The 23,870-nt window shown below is 39.9% G+C and overlaps 2 protein-coding genes across 2 annotated transcripts in view; one reads left to right on the top strand and one right to left on the bottom strand.

Annotated features, from left to right (window-relative positions):
* LOC309663405 (gamma-crystallin B-like) overlaps positions 1 to 23,870 on the bottom strand; it is a 309,600-nt gene that overhangs the window by 190,137 nt on the left and 95,593 nt on the right. The window lies entirely within an intron of this gene.
* PTH2R (parathyroid hormone 2 receptor) overlaps positions 13,946 to 23,870 on the top strand; it is a 105,462-nt gene continuing 95,537 nt past the window's right edge. Inside the window, exon 1 of the mRNA XM_082467161.1 lies at positions 13,946 to 14,119. Coding sequence (XP_082323287.1) covers positions 14,057 to 14,119 — 63 coding nt within the window. The 5' untranslated portion in view covers positions 13,946 to 14,056. The remainder of the gene's footprint in view (positions 14,120 to 23,870) is intronic.

A 23,870-nucleotide genomic window follows, 5' to 3' on the forward strand; every position in this document is an offset into this window, starting at 1 on the left:
CTATATATTAGATGTGTGTGTACAAGTTCTATGAGAAAATAATTTATATTCTCATTACTTTGAGTTTCTTCAAGTAATTCCTGCACAGGTGGTCTCGGCTTCCACCTGTATCTGTACGATTCCTAAATCTGGCTCTAGCGCTCATCTTAGCCCCACTCTCCAATTTCACATTCTCTTCAATCCCCAAATTCTTCCCCACCTGCCACCTCTATGTTCTAATATTCCCTGAAATTTAATACGAGGAAAGTCAAGATTAGCTTCTCTTCCCTCTCAAAACAGTACCCTTCCTGCCTTTCCATTACAGTCAACACTATTCCCATTCTTTTCGTCCCCAAGACCTGCAAAACGTGGGACTTTCTAAAACCTCATCATCCCTTTTATCTTCCCGTGCCAGTCGGTGACCAAGTCCTGTTAATATTTGCTTTCAAGTTTTCTCTCAGCTCTGCCCTTTCTTCTGTGTTTTCCTGCTTGTCATTGTCATCCTCAGGACTTGCAGCTGCACCTCCCCTTCCTTCTCACACTGATGTTCCATCACGCTCTCCCCGATCTCCTTCCCTTTGCGCAGACTTTGCTCCCCGCCTTGAATGTCCTCTTCAGCGTCCCTCCCCTGTGTTGACTCCCACGTAGCCGCTCTTCACACTCAGTTCCCACGTTTCCCCTAGAAATCTTCTCTCACCCACACAGGGTGTCGTGGGCTTCCACTGCGTCCGCTGCTCTCTCTTGGGATCACATCAGAGACAGGACGAGACTGTCCTGTCTGAAGCTCTAGTACCTAACACAATGCTTGGTGTGTTATTATTGCACGTGGACCTCTTACACAATACCCTGGCTCCTCCTCACTGCTCTACACGGAGCGAACAGAATGCTTTTCCTATAAAGACATTTTCATATCTCAACTTTCCAGTGGTGTATGACTCGCTGCCATGCCATTCCACGTTCCATATCTTAGCCCGGAAGGAGGGACTCCCAGCCCCTGCTGCTTCTCACCTTCCCATTCTTACCAACAAGGCAGTTTTCTTCGTGGTTTCTTATACAGATTAGAAAATTATAATATATAATTTGTAATACATCCAGCTTCTTGGTAAGCTCATGCCACACAAAACACATAAAACACCTTCTCCCTCCGTCATATCACCTGAGGAGCTTTGCATATCTTCCCACCTCCTAGAACCTTTAAATTAACCTCAGCCCCAGAGTGATCATTCCCTCACTCCGCAGCCTGTAGCTACTTTTATAATACCTTATTTTGTCTATGTTGATACTTCGCTTTGTCATATAAATTCTTTAGGACACAAACAATATGTTCTCCTTCTTTGTTTTTATCAACATTTACTTCTTACAGTGAGCTTCTGTGTCTAGAAAGTACTGAGTATAAACTGCTAACAAACTGTTATGCTCCATAAGTCTTAAAAGCCTTAGCCAAATTATCTTTTTCAAGGGTTCTTGCACCTTTTTTTTTTTTAAGAAATAGAGGAATAACTAGTTTGAAAATTTCAATGTTCTTTCCTAATCCATCCCCAAGTTAAAGGATCATTCCTTTGCTTATCTAGGTTAAATTTCTCTTTATAGTGTTATTTGATACATTCTTGGGAGCATATGGCTCCCTGTGTTGAAAGACTCAAAATAAATCAGTCAGAGATATGTCATACTGTCTGAGATGTGACTAATCCTGTAGTTTAAGAAGAATATCTTTAAAAATGTGATTCGACTAAGAAATTATCTTTGTGGGAGAAATGAGAAAATGAAGGAGAAGGCACTTAATAGATCTGTGAAGTTCTATACGAATGCTAAATGGTGCGTCGTATAAAGGTAGGATAGGATAGTAGGAAAAGTGATAAATGTGAAAACAGAAGACCAAAGCTTAAGTTCCTACTTCCTGCTGTGTATTCTTCTGCAAGTCACTTAGCTTCTTTCGAGTTGCAGTTTCCTCATCTAAATGGGTACCATCATTAAAATGGGCGCCTTCGTTTACCTAACTATTTGCTTGTTTGAAGGACCAGGATATTTTGCTGACACAAATATTTTGCAAGGTATGCATTTTTGAAGGGAATTTGTAAAGTTTGTAAAAATTTTATACAACACTATAAAATATGAGTTATTGTTATAGTCAGCCAGCTGTAGCCATTTAATCTATGGTATTGGCTAGTCCAATCAGTTGTTTTCCATGTAAATCTCACTACCTACTGAATTAGTAAGATTTTCATCACTTGAATTATTTTTATTGAGGAAATATCGCTTTAGATTTGTAGGGGCAATTTAAGTATTGGGAAAAAGTTGAAAGTTTGAAATTTTCAAATTCTAGTATTCTGTGTCATTTCTAGAGAAGAATCATAGTTCTTAGAAATTCTGGGCAGAAGAATAAGTCAACTCTGAGAAAGCCAGTAGATTTTGGAAAGACAAAAATAGAGTTAAAAGGACAGAGGAGGTCACCTGTCCAGTCAACAGTTGGTCAGGATTGAATCCTGGTCATGAGTGAACTAACGATGAAACCAAATTATTCTCATATCCTATGCCATCAGCTAGATAAAATTTTTTTCAAGATTTAATTTTTTAAAGAGTAGTTTTAGGTATACAACAAACTGGAGAAAAAGGTATGGAGATTTCTCTTATACCTCCTACCCCCACACATGCATGGCTTCAATTCTGTGTTCCAGATTTTGGCCATTCTAGAGGTATGTAGTGGCATCTCACTGTTCCTTTAATTTGCATTTCCTTAATGATGCTGTGGGGCATCTTCTCATATACTTATTTGCCATTGTGAGGTAACTGTCAAGGTCTTTGGCCCATTTTTAAATTGGGTTGTTTGTTCTTTATTGCTGAGTTTTAAGACTTCTTTGTATATTTTGGATAACAGTCCTTCATCAAATGTGTCTTTTGAAATATTTTTTCCCTCTTCTAATTCTCTTGATATTGTCTTTTGCAGAGCAGAGTTTTAAAATTTTAATAAAGTCCAGCTTATCCATTATTTCTTTCATGGATGTTTGGTGTTGTATCTAAAAAGATATCACCATACCCAAGGTCATCAGGTTTTCTCCTATGTTAACTTCTAGGAGTTCTATAGTTTTGCATTTTACATTTAGGCCTGTAATCCATTTTGAGTTAATTTTTCTAAAGGGTGTAAAGCGTGTGTCTAGATTCATTTTTTTTCTGCGTGTGGATGTCTCATTGTTTCAGCATCATTTGTTGAAGACACTGTCTCTGCTCTATTGTATTGCCTTTACTCCTTTGTCAAAGATCAGTTGACTGGATTTATGTGGGTCTGTTTCTGGGCTCTCTATTCTGTTCCACTGAAATATTTGTCTGTTCTTTCACCATTACTACACTGTCTTGATTACTATAGCTTTTTAGTAAGTTTTAAAGTAAGATAGCATCAGTCCTCGAGCTTTTTTCCTCCTTCAATATTGTGTAGGCTATTCTGGGTCTTTTGCCTTCCATATAAACGTTGGTAGGTGAGCTCATGAGGCCACAGGAGTAGCAGTTAGATGGCATGGTAGTGTTCGGTTATGACTACAGCATAACCTGCCAACCCAAAACGTAATGACTTAAAGTAACTATAACCATTCATTAGCTCAGAAATCTGTAACTTGGGCAGGGCTCATCTCTACTCCCCACAGCATTAGCTGAGGAAGCTCAACTTGGGCTAGAGGATCCATTTCTGACATGGCTCACTCATATGGCTGCCTTGGCATTGGCTGTTGCCTGGAATATCAGTTAAGGTTGAGAGCTAAGATCCTTAGTTGTCTGCATGTGAGTTTCTCTGTGGGCTTCTTGGACTTCCACAGAGGATGGAGGCTAAATTCCAAGAGTGAAATTGAGTCCTTAGAAGTGGAAGCTGCCAGTTTCTTAAAGCTAGGGTTTACTTCCACTGTATTTTATAGGTTGAGCAGTCACAGAATCAAGGGGAGGAGACAGAGACCATCTCCCACTTCCCCCAAGAAGGGAAGAGTTTCAGAGAATTTTGGGGACAAGTTTTAAAACCTCTATAGATAGAGAATACAAAGAGGGAACAGAGGGCAGAAGTCTTGGAGGGAAGGTTGAGTTGAGCCGTTAGTTAGCTATTGGGAAAGACATTCTCATCTAATTATTCAAGAAATGAAAGAAAAATATTGGGTATTTAACAAGCCAGGACAAATGTAGATTTAACAGAGAAGAAGTGGTATTTGCCTGTCTCTTTCTGACTTACTTTGCTTAGTATGATCATCTCTAGGTCCACACATGTTGCTGCAAAGGGCATTATTTCATTCTTTTTGATGGCTGAGTAATATTCCATTATATATATGTACCATATCTTCTTTATCCACTCATCTGTCAATGGACATGTAGGTTGTTTCTATGTCTTGGCTATTGTAAATAGTGCTGCTATGAACATAGGGGTGCATATATCTTTTCAAATTAGGGTTTTGTCTGGATATATACGCAGCAGTAGGATTGCTGTATCATATGGCAACTCTATTCTTAGTTTTTTGAGAAAAATCCATACTATTTTTCCATAGTGGCTGCACAAATTTACATTCCCACCAACAGTGTAAGAGGGTTCTCTTTTCTCCACACTCTCTCCAGCATTTGTTATTTGTAGACTTTTTAATGATGGCCATTCTGATCTCTTATCTGGGGAATCTAAAATATGACATAAATCAACATATCTACGAAGCAAAAACAGACTCACAGGTATAGAGAACAGACTGGTGGTTGCCAAGGGGGAGGGGGTTGGGGAGGGAAGGACTGGGAGCTTCAGATTAGCAGATGCAGACTATTATATATAGGACAGATAAACAACAAGGTCTCACTGTACAGCACAGGGAACTATATTCAATATCCTGTGATAAACCATAATGGAAAAGAATATGAAAAATAATATATATATATAACTGAGTCACTTTGCTGTACAGCAGAAATTAACACAACATTGTAAATCAACTATACTTCAATAAAATTTTAAAAAATTAAAAGAAAAGAGAGAGGAAGTGGAAAGGTGCCAGGCACATAAGTGTTCAAATTCTTAATTTTCTGTGGCTTTATCTTGACTAAGGTGGGTTCTGAATTAATTAATTGTTTTCTTTAATTCTCAGTAGGAAAATTTTAAGATTTGCTGTTGTTTCCTTTTCATTATTTTCTCTTAAGCTACCAATTAATTACTAAGTATTTTATAATAGGCTTTGCATATTAACAATTACAAGTTGAGTGTGATAGTGTACATGAAAGTATTCTGTAAATACCAAACTTACTATCATTTATGTAATTCTGTGCAACTGGTAAAACTTTCTTTGACGTTGTCATTATCTTGTTTAATTCTCACACAAACATTGTAAGGCGAGTGGTTATTACTAAGAACAACCTTCCCAGATGAAACACACAGGAAACCACTTGCATATGAGCCACTGAACATCATTCTGGGGTCCAGACAGAAGCCCTTTCCTTGTGGAGCACATTTTCTCTTCTGGGGTAACTGACCAATAACTGTGTTTAAATGGCCAGGCTTTTTCCTGCTGCTATCTGCCTGCTTCCTGAGTTCCAGCCAGAAAGCCTTCAAGACTGGGCCTTCAGAGGGCTAATTTCTTACAGCTCTCCAAATCTAACAGTCAGATACTCAGAAGAAACATTGCCAACTGTTTGGTAGGGGCTTTTGACATCTGGATTTGATGAATGGGATTCCGCCCTGGATAAAATGGACAGATGCTCTATCAAACCTTGCTATAATCTCTAAACGTCTTCTAGCATAGCGGCCTTATGTGGAGCCGAAGTTGTGATTTTAGAGCCATCAGCAAAGTTCATTCTCCACCTTTCTTCAAAATATCTTCCTCATTAAACGGATGGATTCTTTAATAAATGATGCTGTGTTAACTGGTTACGTACTTGGGAAAATGGTTAAATCACCATTTTTAAAAAGTCAATACTTTAAAATGTTAAATGTGAAATTACGAAACAGTAAAAAAACAGTTAGGAAAAGATCTGATGAAAAGATGTTCTAATTTTTAAAGTGCAATTTCTTTCTTGGCTTAAAAACTAAGAAAGAAACTATAAAAGATTGATAGATTTAGATCCATAAAAGTTAAAAAAAAAAACTTCTGCACTGATTAAGACGTTTTAAATTAAGCCAGAAACAAAACTGAAAAGACATTTTAGTATTTATAACAGAAAAAGACTTAATATTCTAAATAGAGATAGTACTTTTCTACATAAATAAGAATCACTCAAACTCACCACAGTCCTTTGCCCATTCACACACTATGGTCACAAGACTAAAATCATTAATAATAGTAATAGTGGGGCTTCCCTGGTGGCGCAGTGGTTGAGAGTCTGCCTGCCAATGCAGGGTACACGGGTTCGAGCCCTGGTCTGGGAAGATCCCACATGCCGCGGAGCAACTGGGCCCGTGAGCCACAATTACTGAGCCTGCGTGTCTGGAGCCTGTGCTCCGCAACAAGAGAGGCCACGATAGTGAGAGGACCACGCACTGCGATGAAGAGTGGTCCCCGCTTGCCGCAACTAGAGAAAGCCCTCTCACAGAAACGAAGACCCAACACAGCCAAAAAAAATTAATTAGTTTAAAAAAAAAAGTGGTAATATACAGAGCAGGACAGAGAGTCAGTATCATAACCAACTGACTGAGATATTAAGTGTTGTTGGACAAAAAAAAAAAAAAAATAGTAATAGTAAATAAAACAATACTAATCACAATAGCTAACATTTATTGAGCATTTCCGCTGAACCAGATATGTTCTTAGTGCTTATGTTTGTTAACTCACTTAACTTTTCCAACAAACTTTTGAGGGAGGTACTCTTATTTTCTCCATTTTACGATTGAGGAGATTAAGAAAAAGGAAGGACATTATGTAATTTCCCCAGGGTTACACAGCTAGGAAGTGGCAGAGATAGAATTCAAACCCAGGCTTTCTGCCTTCAAGCTGTGTGCCACTTCATTCTTCCCTCAAGAGGCAAGAATAAGTTTTGAAAAGAAGTGACACAATTGGCCAATAAATGTATGCAATAGTCAACCTTATTAATAAACTAAAAAGTGAAATTAAAACAATAAGGACATGTCGGGAATTCCCTGGTGGCGCAGTGGTTAAGAATCCGCCTACCAATGCAGGGGACATGGGTTTGAGCCCTGGTCGGGGAGATCTCACATGCTGTGGAGCAGCTAAGTCCATGCGCCACAACTACTGAGCCTGCGCTGTAGCACCCGCGAGCCACAACTACTGAGCCTGTGTGCCACAACTACTGAAGCCCACGCACCTAGAGCCTGTGCTCCGCAACAAGAGAAGCCACAAAAATGAGAAGACCGCACACCGCAACAAAGAGCAGCCCCCACTCACTGCAACTAGAGAAAGCCTGCGTGCAGCAACAAAGACCCAACATAGCCAAAAATAAATAAATAAATAAATAAATTTATAAAAAAAAATAAGGACATGTCATCTTTCCATAATGGACAAGATTCTAAAACAAGGATACCAGTGAAAGCAAGAGAGTAAGGAAATGCTTCACAATGACTATAAACAAGTTCAGTTTATAAATATCTACAATAAGCCTTAAATTTGAGCATATCTTTTTACAAAATTTTTGATTTAAAAATTTAAGACAATATTCAATGATTTACATAAAAATACATGTTCAAGGATAGTCAGCCCAGTGGATTTTTTGTTTCTAGAATATTTAATAACTTTTTGTTTCCAGAATGTTTTATCATATAATACATAGAAAGTATAGAAAATTAAATAATAAAACCCACCCAACTGAACATTCTTACTGAGTCTGTTTTTCATCCTTTAAAAAATGTTATGTATAGGGAGTCAAGATGGCGGTGTGGAAAGATGCGGAGTTAGCATCTCCCCACAACTAGGGTGCCTGCTGGCCACTGGTGGGGGACTCTGACGCCCAAGGAGATGGGAGGAACCCCAAAGTGAACAGGAAGGATGTGGGGGGACAGAGAGGGGAGGAGAAGTGGAGGCCAGACAGGATTGGCGCCCCTGAGGCTGGGGAGATCAGGAGAGGCAGGCGAGAGGGACTCTCTGGGAAAAGCTGGAGAGGAGGGAGGGTGTTTGCCCTGCCCACTCCAGCACGGGGAGCCTGCTGAGCTCCCAGGCTGGTCCCCTGCCCTCCAAGGCCACCTCTCCTCACTGGCCATATTGGTCCTGGGGGTATAGGAGGGAGGCCGGGGAGATCAGGAGAGGCAGGTGGGAGGGGCCCTCTGGGAGGAGCAGGAGAGGAGAGGAGGGCATTTGCCCTGCCCACTCGAGCCCAGGAAGCCTGCTGGGCTCCCAGGTGAGGTCCCCTACCCTCCGAGACCAGGGGTGGGGGGCATGCCTGGGTCCCTTCTGTTCCTTGAGCCTAACCGCCCCCCCCCAATCCCCTGGGACATTTTCCAGCCCTGTGGGTCCTAAGCATAGGCCCTGCCCACCACCCAAACCTCGCCCTTGCTTAGGCCCTGCCCTCCACAGCCAAGGCCTTTCCACCCCCACCTTTTTTTTTTCCTTTTCCCTCCTCCTCTTTTTTACTATTGTGGTACTGATGTACCTTCCATTTGTTGATTCATCTATATATTTATTTTTATATTCTTTCTAACACATCTGTTAGTTTCCTAGTCTAATTTTATTTTTTACTTTGTTATTGTTCTCTCTCTTTTTTTTTTTTTGGCAGCCCCACGCAGCTGCAGGATCTTGGTTCATGAGCTGGGGGTCGGGCTGAAGCTCCTGCGGTGGGAGCTCTGAGTCTGAACCACTGGAGCCTTAGACAGAGAACCTCAGACCCCAGGGAATATTCATTGGAGTGAGGCCTCATGGAGTTCCTAATCTCAGCACCAAGACCCAACTCTACCCAACAGCCTACAAACTCCAGTGTTGGAAGCCTCAAGCCAAACAACCAGTAAGGCAGGAAGACAATCCCACTCATAAAATAAATAAATAAATAAAATGAGATGGGGAAAAAAATATGTCACAGATGAAGGAGTAAGGTAACCCACAAGACCAAATAAATGAAGAGGAAATAGGCAATATACCTGAAAAAGAATTCAGAGTAATGATAGTAAAGACGATCCAGAATCTCGGAAATAGAATGGAGGCACGGATTGAGAAAATACAAGAAATGTTGAACAAAGATCTAGAAGAACTAAAGAACAAACAAACAGAGATGAACAACACAATAACTGAAATGAAAAATACACTAGAAGGAATCAATAACAGAATAACTGAGGCAGAAGAACGAATAAGTGAGCTGAAAGACAAAATGGTGGAAATAACTGCCGAGGAGCAGAATAAAGGATGAAAAGAATTGAAGACAATCTCAGAGACCTCTGGGACAACATTAAATGCACCAACATTCAAATTATAGGGGTCCCACAGGAAGAAGAGAAAAAGAAAGGGTCTAAGAAAATATTTGAAGAGATTATAGTTGAATCCCTAACATGGGACAGGAAATAGTCACCCAAGTCCAGGAAGCACAGAGAGTCCCATACAGGATAAACCCTAGGAAAAACACACCAAGATACATATTAATCAAACTAACAAAAATTAAATTCAAAGACAAAATATTAAAAGAAGCAAGGGAATACCAAAAAATAACATACAAAGGAATCCCCATGAGGTTATCAGCTGATTTTTCAGCTGAAACTCTGCAGGCCAAAGGGAATGGCGGGATATACTTAAAGTGATGAAAGAGAAAAAACCTACAGTCAAGATTACTCTACCTAGCAAGGATCTCATTCAGATTTGATGGAGAAGTCAAAAGCTATTCAGACAAGCAAAAGCTAAGAGAATTCAGCACCACCAAACCAGCTTTACAACAAATGCTAAAGCAACTTCTCTAGGCGGGAAACACAAGAGATGAAAAAGACCCACAAAAACAAACTCAAAACAATTAAGAAAATGGTAATAGGACTATACATATCGATAATAACCTTAAATGTAAATGGATTAAATGCCCCAACCAAAAGACACAGACTGGCTGAATGGATACAAAAACAAGACCCATATATATGCCATGTACAAGAGACCCACTTCAGACCTAGGGACACATACAGACCGAAAGTGAAGGGATGGAAAAAGATATTCCATGAAAATGGAAATCAAAAGAAAGCTGGAGTAGCAATACTCATATCAGATAAAATAGACTTTAACATAAAGACTGTTACAAGAGATAAGGAGGAACACTACATAATAATCAAAGTATCAATCCAAGAAGAAGATGCAACAATTATAAATGTTTATGCACCCAAAAGAGGAGCACCTCAATACGTAAGGAAATTCTAACAACCATGAAAGGAGAAATCGACAGTAACACAATAATAGTAGGGGACTTTAACACCCCACTTACACCACGGACAGATCATCCAAACAGAAAATAAGTAAGGAAGCACAAGTTTTAAATGGCACAATAGACCAGATAGATTTAATTGATATTTATAGAACATTTCACCCAAAAATGGCAGAATACAGTTTCTTCTCAAGTGCACATGGAACATTCTCCAGGATAGATCACATCTTGGGTCACAAATCAAGGCTCGGAAAATTTTAGCCAAGAGATCACTGAAGAAATCAAAGAAGAAATTAAAAAAAATACATAGAAAAAAATGACAATGAAAACATGATGAGCCATAACCTATGGGATGCAGCAAAATCAGTTCTAAGAGGGAAGTTTATAGCAATTCAATCTCACCTCAAGAAACAAGAAAAATCTCAAATAAGCAATCTAACCCTACACTTAAAACAACTAGAGAAAGAAGAACAAAGAAAACCCAAAGTCAGTAGAAGGAAAGAAATCATAAAGATCAGAGCAGAAATAAATGAAATAGAAATGAAGAAAACAATAGCAAAGATCAATAAAACTAAAAGCTGGTTCTTTCAAAAGATAAACAAAATTGATAAACCCTTAGCCAGACTCATCAGGAAAAAAAGGGAGAGGACTCAAATCAATAAAATTAGAAATGGAAAAGGAGAAATCACAACTGACACTGCAGAAATACAAAGGATTATAAGAGACTACTACAAACAACTATATACCAATAAAATGGACAACCATGAAGAAATGGGCAAATTCTTGGAACGGTATCCAAGACTGAACCAGGAAGAATTAGAAAATATAAACAGACCTATCACAAGTAATGAAATTGAAACCATAATTAAAAATCTTCCAACAAACAAAAGTCCAGGACCAGATGGCTTCACAGGTGAATTCTATCAAACATTTAGAGAAGAGCTAACACCCATACTTCTCAAACTCTTCCAAAAAATTGCAGAGGGAGAAACACTCCCAAATTCATCCTATGAAGCCACCATCACCCTGATACCAAAACCAGAAAAAGATATCACAGAAAAAGAAAATTACAGACCAATATCACTGATGAATATAGATGCAAAAATCCTCAACAAAATACTAGCAATCAGAATCCAACAACACATTAAAAGGATCATACACCATGATCAAGTGGGATTTATCCCAGAGATGCAAGGATTCTTCAATATACGCAAATCAATCAATGTGGTACACCATACTAACAAATTGAAGAATAAAAACCATATGATCATCTCAATAGATGCAGAAAAGCTTTTGACAAAATTCAACACCCATTTATGATAAAAACTCTCCAGAAAATGGGCATAGAGGGAACCTACTGCAACATAATAAAGGTCATATATGACAAACCCACAGCAAGCATCATATTCAATGGTAAAAAATTGAAAGCATTTCCACTAAGATCAGGAACAAGACAAGGATGTCCACTCCACCCACTCTTATTCAACATAGTTTTGGAAGTCCTAGCCATAGCAATCAGAGAAGAAAAAGAAATAAAAGGAATACAAATTGGAAAATAAGAAGTAAAACTGCAGCACTGTTTACAATAGCCAGGACATGGAACCAACCTAAATGTCCATCGACAGATGAATGGATAAAGAAGATGTGGCACATATATACAATGGAATATTACTCAGCCATAAAAAGAAATGAAATTGAGTTGTTTGTAGTGAGGTGGATGGACCTAGAGTCTGTCATACAGAGTGAAGTAAGTCAGAAAGAGAAAAACAAATACTGTATGCTAACACATATATATGGAATCTAAAAAAAAAAAATGGTTCTGAAGAACCTAGAGGCAGGCCAGGAATTAAGACGCAGACATAGAGAATGGATTTGTGGACACAGGGAGGGGAAAGGGTAAGCTGGGACGAAGTGAGAGAGTGGCATCGACACATATACACTACCAGAGGTAAAACAGATAGCTAGTGGGAAGCAGCCCCATAGCACGGGGAGATCAGCTCGGTGCTTTGTGACCACCTAGAGGGGTGGGATAGGGAGGATGGGAGGGAGGCTCAAGAGGGAGGGGATGTGGGGACATGTGTATGCATATGGCTGATTCGCTTTGTTGTGCAACAGAAACTAACACAGTATTGTGAAGCAATTATACTCCAGTAAAGATCTATTTAAAAAAATGGTATGTACAGTACAAGGCCAATCTTAATTCAAAATAATTATGAGTAGACAAAAGATTAGGTAAAGAAATTTGGTTGGATTTTATTTTCCTCCTTGTGACTTTATGCATTTGCAAAATTTTCTCTTCGAATATGTATTATAATAAAAAATGTGACTAAGAATTTTAAAATATATCTTTTCCCTTGAGTTTCCAAAAAAAGTGAATGGAGAAGATACATTTATTTCTACTTGCTGTTTAAAGCACTACTGAAATGAAAGAAAATGCATATAATGTGAGCTATGGGGAGTGGCAGATGAAGCTTCCATCACTCACCGGCTGCTCACCTCCTGCTGTGCCGCCAGGTTCCTAACAGGCCGCTGACCGCTATCGGTCCGCAGCCCCGGGGTTGAGGACCCCTGATTTAGATCTTGCTATTTTCAAAGAGCACATGAAATCGTTTATAACAAATATCTGTACTATAAACAATAAAAATAGAGATAGGAGTGAACTATTTCAGGCAAATAGAATTAGAAATGAAAGTCATCTATTTCTAGTGTTTTAGACCTGGCCAGTCATTAGTTACCTGTTTTAAAAACAAACCCAGTTTTCACTTTGGCACTCAAATGAAAGCCAGTGGTGACAAATGTCAGATCCTCATTGTGAAGAGGAGGTGAGGGAATTTTTGTGTTTCATCTGTGGGACTCATTCCTTCCCAACTGTATCAGATCCTCGGAGACTGTATATTCTTCAACTCAATGTCTGTGACGCAAGGTCTCTGGCATCTTGATGATTACGCCTGCAAGAAAAATAAAGAAAAAAACTTTGTGTCAAACGAAGGTGTTCACACACACAAAACTGTTAAAGAATATTAAATAGTTGTCTTTTTTTAAATGCATGGATCCAAAAATTTTTCGACCCAGAGATTTCTGCTGGAGCAGAATCTCTCTCTCTCTCTTTCACTCACACACAGACGCACACACGCACGCACAGTATTATTACAGTGGTTAGGAGAAAGGCAACCAGAGAACTTTAGCGCTGTAGAGACTGCTGAGCCCAGAGCCCTGGATGGAGAATGCGCCTGGCCTCGGAAACCTTTAACCACACTGCCCAGGTCTCGGTGGCTGGAGGTCAGCGCGCGTCTGGATAGGAGGGAACTTTCGGACACTCCCGACGACCCAGGGCGCCCCTAGAGACAGGGCGTTGGAACCTGGGACAGAGTGGAGGGAGGAAGAGACGATGTGAGTTGGAGGTGGCGGCAGCAGCGCTCTGGATCTGTCGCCCTCGGATCCCCCGGGCTGCGGGACAGAGAGACTCGAAAGAGGAGCGCGAGCGCCTTCCCGCCGCTCCTGCAGCCACTCGGGGCGCGCACGGATCCACTGGGCGCTGGGGCCGCGAGTCAAGGCCGGGACTTGAGCAGCTCTCCCCGGAAGTAGCAACCGAGACGCGAGCCTCCGCGCGGCAGGACGGAGACCGAAACGCACGGGGCACGGACAGCTTGGCCCCGGGGAATCCTCGACCAGTGGCCTCGAGCCCGACACCCCAGCTGCGCCGCGCTCCCGGCCACAAGTTTGCCTCGCGCCGGCCAAGTTGCGAGTGTGAAGCTTTCCCCGGGCTTCGGGAAGAGAGTGTCTGTTCCTCGCGCGGGCTGCCTCGGGTATGGCCGGGCCCCACCTGTGGGGGTGGCTGCTGCTCGGCGGCTGCCTCCTCGCCAGAGCCCAGGTAAGAGCCCCTGTCCCGCGGCACCTGCTTCCCGGAGCCTCCGGCCGCTGCTCAGCGTTAGGGCGGCCGAGACCAAGGCGCGCGCGGGCGCTGACGCTTACACATCCACGCACTAACACACTCAGACAGACAGACAGACACACACACACAAGTGCACCCGGCAAGGTTTGACAGGCATTTAGTGGAGCTGCAAAGATATGCTTTAGGTGAATGATGTCCTGGGGTGGGCACTATTCCGACCAGCATCTTGGCATCTGCAAAGTAAGAGGATATTTATGAACAACGAGGTTCTGGATCAGGAGGGTAACATTGAGAGGTGAAGAACTTTTCTTACTCTTAGACTCCTTGATCCCCGTTTAATTAATTCAAATTATTTTTTGTCTGCTGGCAATTTACCGTCACTTCTGAGAACTTAGATTTCTAGGATTGTTTGTGACCACTGTCTGAAAGGATAATTGACTCTTCCTGTTACAGACTCACGTATCATTAAAGCGAGGAGACTGGATAGAAAAATATATATAACTTGTTAAAGCTGAGTTGTTATGTTTAGAATAAATGGTAGTTGTCATTTTCGTACTGCTATTATCGTTTAGAGGTTTTCTGGGTGATCTTTCACAATGGAGCCTTTCTAATGTGCAAGCCACAATTCATCCTCACATTTTTTTGAGTCAAATAAAATGCAGGATTTACACTCAGCTTTTTAGATGAGCTAGAAAGAGATGCTTGTAGTGTAATGCAATTTAAGAGCCCTGTGACTTTAAATGGAAATCAACGTTATTTCTCTTTTCTGTTCGGAAGGGGGCGCACTTTGACCGTCAAATAAAGCCCCAAATTAGGGTTTTTTTTTTTCTTTTTTTACAAATTCTTTCCCCATGAGAAAATTAAGGCATTAATTTATGTACTGGTACTGTCTAAACTTAATACTATGTTATTGGCTTTCAAATGGCCAGTTTAAATTTGTTATTCTAAACGTGCAGTTTTTTTTGTTTGTTTGTTTGTTTTCTAACCACATAGCTATATACGTTAATAGAAATAGGTGCTGTCCTAAATACTGGGCTTTACCTAATATGACCAGGATATTTCAAGTGAACTTAATATGTTAAAAAGATCAAACGATGTGTGTTATACATTGACTAATAAGATGGTCAGTGAATGCTCAAAAGTAGAGTATGCTCCAACCTGAAAAATTTCACCAAGGTAACAGAAGGAATATGAATGAATGGAAGAACTCTAAGAATTTGGTGACAGTTATAGAGCTCGGGTGATCTCTAATGTATTTCCTGCATTTCTCTCTCATAAGATATTTGGATAATATGCTTGAAAACACCACTTCCTTGTATAAGGGACAAGTGACCTCTAGCCATTTATTTTATTCAGCGTTCCAGATTACTTTTTCTAAGGAAATAGGGAGACATTGTTTAGTACAACGAAGAAGAAAATCACTGTGCGATTATGGGAAGAATATTTAGCTTTCAAAAAAACAATCAGGACATTGAACACTTTTTCTGTAATTTTAAACCAAGGTTTCTCAACATATTGGGCCATATAATTCTTTGTTATGGGGGCTGACTTGTGCATTGTAGGACATTTAGCAGCATTCCTGTCCTCTCCACTAGAAACCCGTAGCAGCTCCCAACCCCTGCCTGGCTGTGGTAACCAAAAACGTCTCCAGATATTGCCAGACGTCCCTTGGGAGGCCAGATCGCCTCTGGTTAAGGCCCATTGCTTAAAACCTATTTCCATTTATGTTTATAGATTAAGAATTATGTGAAATGAGTTTGTGATAATACGTTACATTTTTGGCACTTTAAACAAAACCTGAAGGTTACATTAAAGTGATTTACGTTGACACACTGACATCTTCTTTGATCTTCAGTTTCTTCATTCCCAGCAAAGACATATATTAAAAAATTTAATATATTGATAGAACAACAAAGGAAACTCATCCAAGCAGAATGAGCTTGTGTAGAATAAACGTTTACTATCTGGCAAACATTGGATTACATTACACAATAGGCAACATAGGCTAGTACTTGCAGTTGTTTTAAATATCCCTGTGGTTCTTGGTTGATGAAGATGCTGCCTTTGCCTCAGTGCACAGTTCAAAAGCCATGAGTTCATGCATCAGGCATCATTGAAGAGCCCAGCAATGCAGTTCCTAGAGTCAGAGTTTCACATGGTAATGAGGACAACTGTGTGAATATGTGTAGTATTTTCTTTACTGGAGGGTAAAACCTGAGAAAGGTAACAGGGTGAGGAAGCAGGATTGGACAAGGAGAGCCTCAGACCGGGCTGCAAACCTGATGAAGTCTTGGCCAACCCCATGGAGAGCTCTGGGGCAAAGGTTGCCCGTCATAGGCATCCCACACGGTGAAGAAATGGCCAGGTCCTGGTTCTTCCGCTGTGCTCAGTCATCGGCTAGGGATTTTTGTATGATTGTTGACTGGGATCCAGAGCTGAGACAGATGCTTGAAAGCACTGCAGCTGGAGGCTGTCAGCCAACTGCACTCCTTCCAGACAGATAGCTGGTTCCTTCTAGAAGGACTGTCTTAGTGGTGCACCTCCATGGCTTTTCCCTCCCTTACAAAATTATCAAGGAACAACACTGGTTTTGCTGGGCTTGAGAATGGGCTGACGCCACGTGATGCAGGCACCTTCTCCAGGCTTCAGGGCTGCAGATCAGTGTGGCTCTCAGACAGTGTGTGAGAGGAAGTGAGTACAAATCCATCACCACAACTGGAAAAAATTCCCAGGAGCTTGTGACATACTGAGTGGAAGTACATCAGTTCCATAGAGGACCAGGTGTGAGCAGATGCCAACGCAGGGCAGGTTTCGTTTTCTAGTTATTACTCATTTTTGCCTGAGTGGAATCCCAGCACCACCGTGGACATTCTGGTACAGGGGAAGGAGCACTGGCCTGGGGACCCGGAAAGCTGCATTCAGATCCCTCCTCTGATAACATGCAACCTCCTCGGGCATGAAACTTGATCTCTCCATTCTTCCTCGGTGCAGTTAGGAGGATGGGCTTTACTGACCTTCCAGTGTGACAATTCAGGGTCTCCTGGAAAGTCAGAAATCTCTTACTGGGTGGGAAGAAAATGATGACCACATACCACTTACTGTGTAAGCACTTTAGTATTATTTCCTTTAATTCTCACAGTAACTTTATGAGCTAGGCACTGTAAATTGTTCACGCTTTATAAATGAGAAAATGGGGCTAAGAGATGTTATGTAGCTTTCTTGGGTCACACAGCTAACAAGTAGAGTAGCCATGAGTCACACAGGGTCTTCTGCTCCTGAATCCACCCCTCAGACTGGTGCCCTCATCGTAGAGATCAGCCGGGCACTGATTAGCTGGTTATGTATACACACATGCTCTTTCTCAGCAATATCCATCCCTGGGTCTATTTCTCCAAGAATTTCTCACACAAGTCCATAATGGTTATTGCATAATTCTGTGGTGTTAGAGAGCTGGGAACAATCTGGGTGTTCAGTGGGGTATCAGGCAGCAATAAAAAGCAATGGATTCAATGTACACAAAGCAGCATGAATGAGATCCTTAAAATAGGCTGAGATACAGCACAGAAACAATGAGATGTATATTACCATTTACGTACATTCAAATACATGCACATAAAACAGCAATACATATTGTATTTAGTTAATATTTAGTTAATATTTTGTATATATATTTCACGTAAATGGTTGTGTATGGGAAGGTAGAGAAGGAGGAGTTGGGTATAGAGATACAAGGGGATAGATAATCAATCAATCAATCAAATAAAGCAACATGCTGTATTGGAAATTGTGGTGATAATAAATGGAATTACCAACAAGCCATTATTGGTAGACTTAAGAATGAAGACATAGGGCTTCCCTGGTGGCACAGTGGTTAAGAATCCGCCTGCCAATGCAGGGGATTGGCAGGAACACGGGTTCAAGCCCTGGTCTGGGAAGACCCCACATGCTGCAGAGCAACTAAGCCCGTGCGCCACAACTACTGAGCCTGCGCTCTAGAGCCCACAAGCCACAACTACTGAGCCCACATGCTACAACTACTGAAGCCCGTGCGCCTAGAGTCTGTGCTCCGCAACAAGAGAAGCCACTGCAGTGAGAAGCCCGCGCACCACAAGGAAGAGTAGCCCCCTCTCGCCACAACTAGAGAAAGCCCACACACAGAATGAAGACCCAATGCAGCCAAAAATAAATAAATTAAATAAATAAATTTAAAAAAAAAAGAATGAAGACATAACTGGGTCATCGTAGCTTTTCCAAGATGGTAAGCCAGGGGACTACACTTAGCAAAATCAAACTGGAACTTGACTGCTCATTATATATTATTATATCGTGCTTATTTCCATAAGCACTATTTTTGTCAAAGATCCAATGGTTGGTTTGTTCTTCTTTCCTGTTGACAACCGGAACTTTTCCCATTTGTCTTCTAGTTATAGAGAAGCCTTGTATCCCTGAGGGGTAGACTTCTTGATGACTGCACTAATTCTGGGTAGTCTCTTCAGCCCCAGGGACCCAGAAGCAGCAAGATGGGAGGAGCCAGATGTGGCTTTTTCTTGGCAGTGTACAGCGAGTAGGTCTCATTTCCTCAGAGCTTCCTCAATTCTTTGTGAATAAAAGTAGAACATTTTCAACTAACTATACATGCCATTTATTCCCCTGTCTTGAGCATTGATTGGTTCTGTCATCTGCTAGAATCCATCTCCTTTCTTCCCCCCTGTTTAGTTTTTGCCTTTTCTGAGTTATTTCTTAAATCTTTAACAGCAGTGTGACTTTAGGCCATCCATTTCACCTCTTTGAGTCTCCATTTCCTCCATTCTAAAATGGGGGCAGGGGCTTCCCTGGTGGCACAATGGTTAAGAATCCGCCTGCCAATGCAGGGGACACGGGTTCGAGCCCTGGTCCAAGAATATCCCACATGCTGCGGAGCAACAAAGCCCGTGCACTACAACTACTGAGCCTGCGCTCTAGAGCCCACGAACCACAACTACTGAGCCCACGTGCCACAACTACTGAAGCCTGCACACCTACAGCTGGTGCTCTGCAACAAGGGAAGCCACTGCTCCACAACAAGGGAAGCCACTGCAATGAGAAGCCAGCGCACCGCAACAAAGAATAGCCCCTGCTCGCCACAACTACAGAAAGTCCGCGCGCAGCAGCAAAGACCCAACTTAGCCAAAAAAAAATAAACAAATAAATAAATAAATAAATAAAATGGGGGCGATAATGACATTTATCTCATAGAATGTGAGAGTATTAAAGTTAAAAACATATAAACAACAAAAGCCTTAAGGTGTCTGATAATGAAAATGTCAGCTCTTTCCTTCTATCAGCCAGTTAGTAAAGAGCTTTTTAATGGAATGATTATGAGATTGAGATAATTTCTAAACAAGATTGGGAGTAAGTGAAGGCTTTTAAAAGGTGTGTGTGTGTGTGTGTGTGTGTGTGTGTGTGTATGTGAATTTTGAAAGGCTATTCCCTCTGCTTGCAACACTCTTCCTTTTATTCCTTATGCTTTCTTTTTCAGAACCCAGCTCCTTCAGATAGCAATAGGACATTTTATTCATAATGCTGATAGATGTTATAGTTTGCCATTTATTAATATGAGTCCTTGATTAACACCTATCTCCTCCTTTGAAGAAGTCGTTCTGAAGAGTACAGCTAATCATAAGGCAATTGCAGCAGTCTTATAATCACTGGTGTGTCCTCGTAGAAGTGGAGATGCAGGGAGGCAGATGGATTCGAGAGGTAGAAGGTACATTCAACTGAAGGAAGAGTGGGTTGGGGCAGGTATCATCGATGAGTTAGATTTTTAGATAAGCTGAGTTGGTGGAGCCTGTGAGATATTTAGGAGATGGTTGGATATTGGATTATGGAGTTTAAGAGAAGCTCTGGATTTAGCATCATTCCGTTTTAAATAGGGAGTACTTGAAACCACATGAAAGAATGATATTCTCAGTGAGAGTATAGTGGAATTAAAAGGGTTGGCTAACTAGTTTGAAAAAAGACATGCAGATTGGTTTTCTATAAGATTACCCCTGAATTGTAAATTCACAGGGGAAAAGGGGCTAATAAGCAATTTGGAACCCTCTGTGACAATTAGCTTGGTGCCTTTGGGTGGTAGGTTCTCCGTAAATGTTTGATTAAGGTAATTTGTATTTTATTTATCTTCTTTGATCCCACTTGGAACTCAAGCCTCTGATCATTTACTCCAGTTTTAATTGAAAAAATGTCATTCTATTCTAAGGATCAGAGATGACTGCCCTGGGTACAAATGATGCAGTGGAACCTATATCTGGTCACAAAGATGGAGGAAAGAGAGCTGCTGGTAAAGCAACCCTGAGGGAGTTGGGTGTTTCCAGAGATCTCTTGTCTTAATAACTGACAAACTAGCAGGCTAAATGTTGAGCTTGCCAGTTAGTCCACTGGATGATAGAATTTTATCGACTCTCAAAGAAAGTAAATCATAGCTTTCTGGAGGAAGAGGGAACTACACAAAATGGTCAAGATTATGGACTTTCTGATCGGAACTGAATTTGGAATCTGTGTTTCCTATTCTCATGCTATTACTTATCTCAAAAACTCAGTTTCTTCATCCCAAAAAATGGGATAAAAAAAGGAAAAAAATGGGACGACCTAATGCCAGTTATTTTTTTTTGACGTGTATTACATGAAAACCTCAGGAGAAGCATTTAATGTAGTGCCTGCCACAGAGTTTGCTCACTGTACGTGTCAGCCATCACTGTTGTCGTCATCATCATTACCATAATTTCTATCACATTTTAAATTAGTTATTGTTGGTATAGAGAATCTCTATTATTTTTATTTATTGATTCATACCTATGAAGTTTATTCCTGAACAGTAACAATTTTCTCCAATATCTGTATCTGTTCTTTCTTTCTTTATTTTAGAGATAACTTTTATTTACAATAGTAACATTAACAACAAACAGTTACTGAGCACTTCATCTGTGACTGTGTTTTACCATCATATTATTTATCTCTGATTATAGCCCAATAGTGTAGATTTTATTTTGTTCACTTTGTATAGATCAGGAAAAGAACTGAAGGACAGAACCTGTCTACTACATTGCTCAAGGTCATACAGCCAGTAGATGGTAAAATGGAACTCAAATTCTGGCTGCTTTAGTTAACTTGGTTTATTCCTTGCAGGGAGGATTTTTAAAATTGTTTTTGAGAACTAGTATTTCATGAATTTCTAGAAGGTACATCTTTTTTGTTTTGAATACTTTATTTTTTTGTAATTTTTATTGGGGTATAGTTGATTTACAATGTTGTCTTAGTTTCAGGTGTACAGAAAAATGAGTCTGTTATACATATACATATATCCACTCTTTTTTAGATTCTTTTCCCATATAGGCCATTACAGAGTATTGAGTAGAGTTCCCTGTGCTATACAGTAGGTCCTTATTAGTTATCTATTTTATATATAGTAGTGTGTATGTGTCAATCCCAATCTTCCAATTTATCCCTCCCCCCTTTACCCCTTGGTAACCATAAGTTTATTTTCTACATCTGTAACTCTGTTTCTATTTTGTAGATAAGTTTATTTGTAGCCTTTATCTGTTATTTCTTCTTATCTTTTTTCTTATGTTACGTTAGCTAGAAATTCCATATAAAGTTGAATGATAACAGTAATTATTGTGGGCATCTTATCTTGCTTATTACTTCAGTGGGATGCTTCTAAAGATTTATCATTAAGTATGATAGTTGCTCTAGGTTTTTAATAGAAGTAACATCATTGCTAATTTTGTTAAGTTGTTAAATGTAAGGCTAGTATAGAACTTTTGAATGACAACATGTAATTTTTAAGTCACAAATGATATGTTATTTCTTTAAAAAATGTCATATTCTTTGTATTGAGCTCCTGTCACAGATATTGGACTACTTGAGGGCAGGAACCGATTCTTAATCATTTTTCTAGAGTGAATGGTACCAGTAGATGCTCATTAAATATTGGTAAGTGTTTTCATAATCATAGGTAGAAGGGCTATTATATATTGCTTCTTAAATTAGCAACTAAGTCAAATACTTTTGTTATTATGAGATATAGGATAACAAATTCAAATGTCTAGCAAACAAACAAAAATGTTGTTTAATACTATTTGGCCAACTTTTCAGTCCCTTGTCTGCCGTCTCTCAAGAATTTGCCTGGATTCTTTCCCCTGTATGCATCACCAAGTTAATTTCCAGTTTGTCCTCTAGATATCAGCTCATGTGTACCTTATTCAGGAAAGCCTGGCTTACCGAGTAAGGCAAAATGTCCTTACAATAAGCTCTCAGAACACTGTATATCTTACTTTCTCTTGTAGCGTTTTTCAGAGTTGTAACTTAACATTTTCTGTGATCATGGTGTAATTACTCTTTCTCCTTTACTAGACTGTAATTTTCATGAAGGCAAAGGCTGTACTTGTTTTTGCTCCTTTTTATCCCAAATGGCCAGCACAGAGCAAGAAATCATAAACACCACTTGAATAAATGAACATTTAGTCAAGTAAAATAAACATTTCTCGGTAATAAAATGTAGTTCCCAAGTTTTCTTGGTCCTGCAGAGATTATGAATATTTTGGTTGATTGAAATGGCATTAATTATACATTAATAAATTGTGTTCTGATTTTAAATTAAAAAAATACTATTTGGCCAAATATTTATATGAGAAGATTGGAAGAAACTTATGTGTATAATTAAGGTAATTAAGGTAAAACTGCCTCTCTTTTATGAAACCATTTACATCAAATTGCAAACTGGCTGAAATTTCCTAGATGAGAATAGTTTATACTGCTTGTCACTTTCCTTACTTTTATAATCAGGTTAGTTCTGTTTTCCATGATAAAAAGTTTCTCAGTTATTTTTTAAAATACATTTTTTTCTGACAGCAGAGATTGTATTTAACAATGCAATTTTGTGGCCATGAGATATGCCTAAGCTTGAATATTCTTCTGCTTACACTGAAAGAGAATCTGCCTTTAGCAAGCCACTCATGCATGTAATGAGTACCAAGGAGGGACTTCTCTCAGCATATATTCTGGCATCTCATTTCCTAGATGAATAAAGTCTGTAAGACACAATATTCAGAAGCTTTTGGTAGTTATCTAAGCAAAATTTAAGCACAATTTCATGTTGATTAATTGAGCTTAGAGATATCTAAAAACTGGAAGAAATCTTGAGTAGATATGTGGGGCTTTCCTGCATCCTCAAGAATGCCTTTTAAAATCATTCCAAAAGACACAGCATATTTCTATTTCCCATCAGATTGGTAATATTTAGTTATAACATTTTGTTTGTGAGTCTATTGCATTTCTTACCACTCATGGTTATAGTGTAGTCTGAGAGCCATATTGTACCTCTTGACCTACCCCCAGGCAAGATTCATGGCTTGAATTTCTTTTATGTCTACCTTTTGCCATAGTATCTTGCCCTTGGGAGGATTCAACGAATACCATTGAAATAAATACTCTCAACACTCCTCACTGCTAAACCAGCACAATCAGTGTAGAATGAGTAGATGACTGGCCGAAGGCTTTTCTGTGAATTTGAGGAGCTGCCCCCAATTAAAATTCTTTTTCCCTAGGACTTCTCATTTTTAATTCAATAAAATTGCACTGCATTACTAAGTATTATGTTCATTGTGCAGGTTTCGAAAGTGGTTAAGAGATGGCTCTGTTCTCCAAGGAGCTTTCACTCTACAGGAGGAGACAAGATTGCCAGTAATGCAAA

This window comes from Balaenoptera physalus, assembly GCF_965194825.1.
Source record: "Balaenoptera physalus genome assembly, chromosome: 6".
NCBI lineage: Eukaryota > Metazoa > Chordata > Mammalia > Artiodactyla > Balaenopteridae > Balaenoptera > Balaenoptera physalus.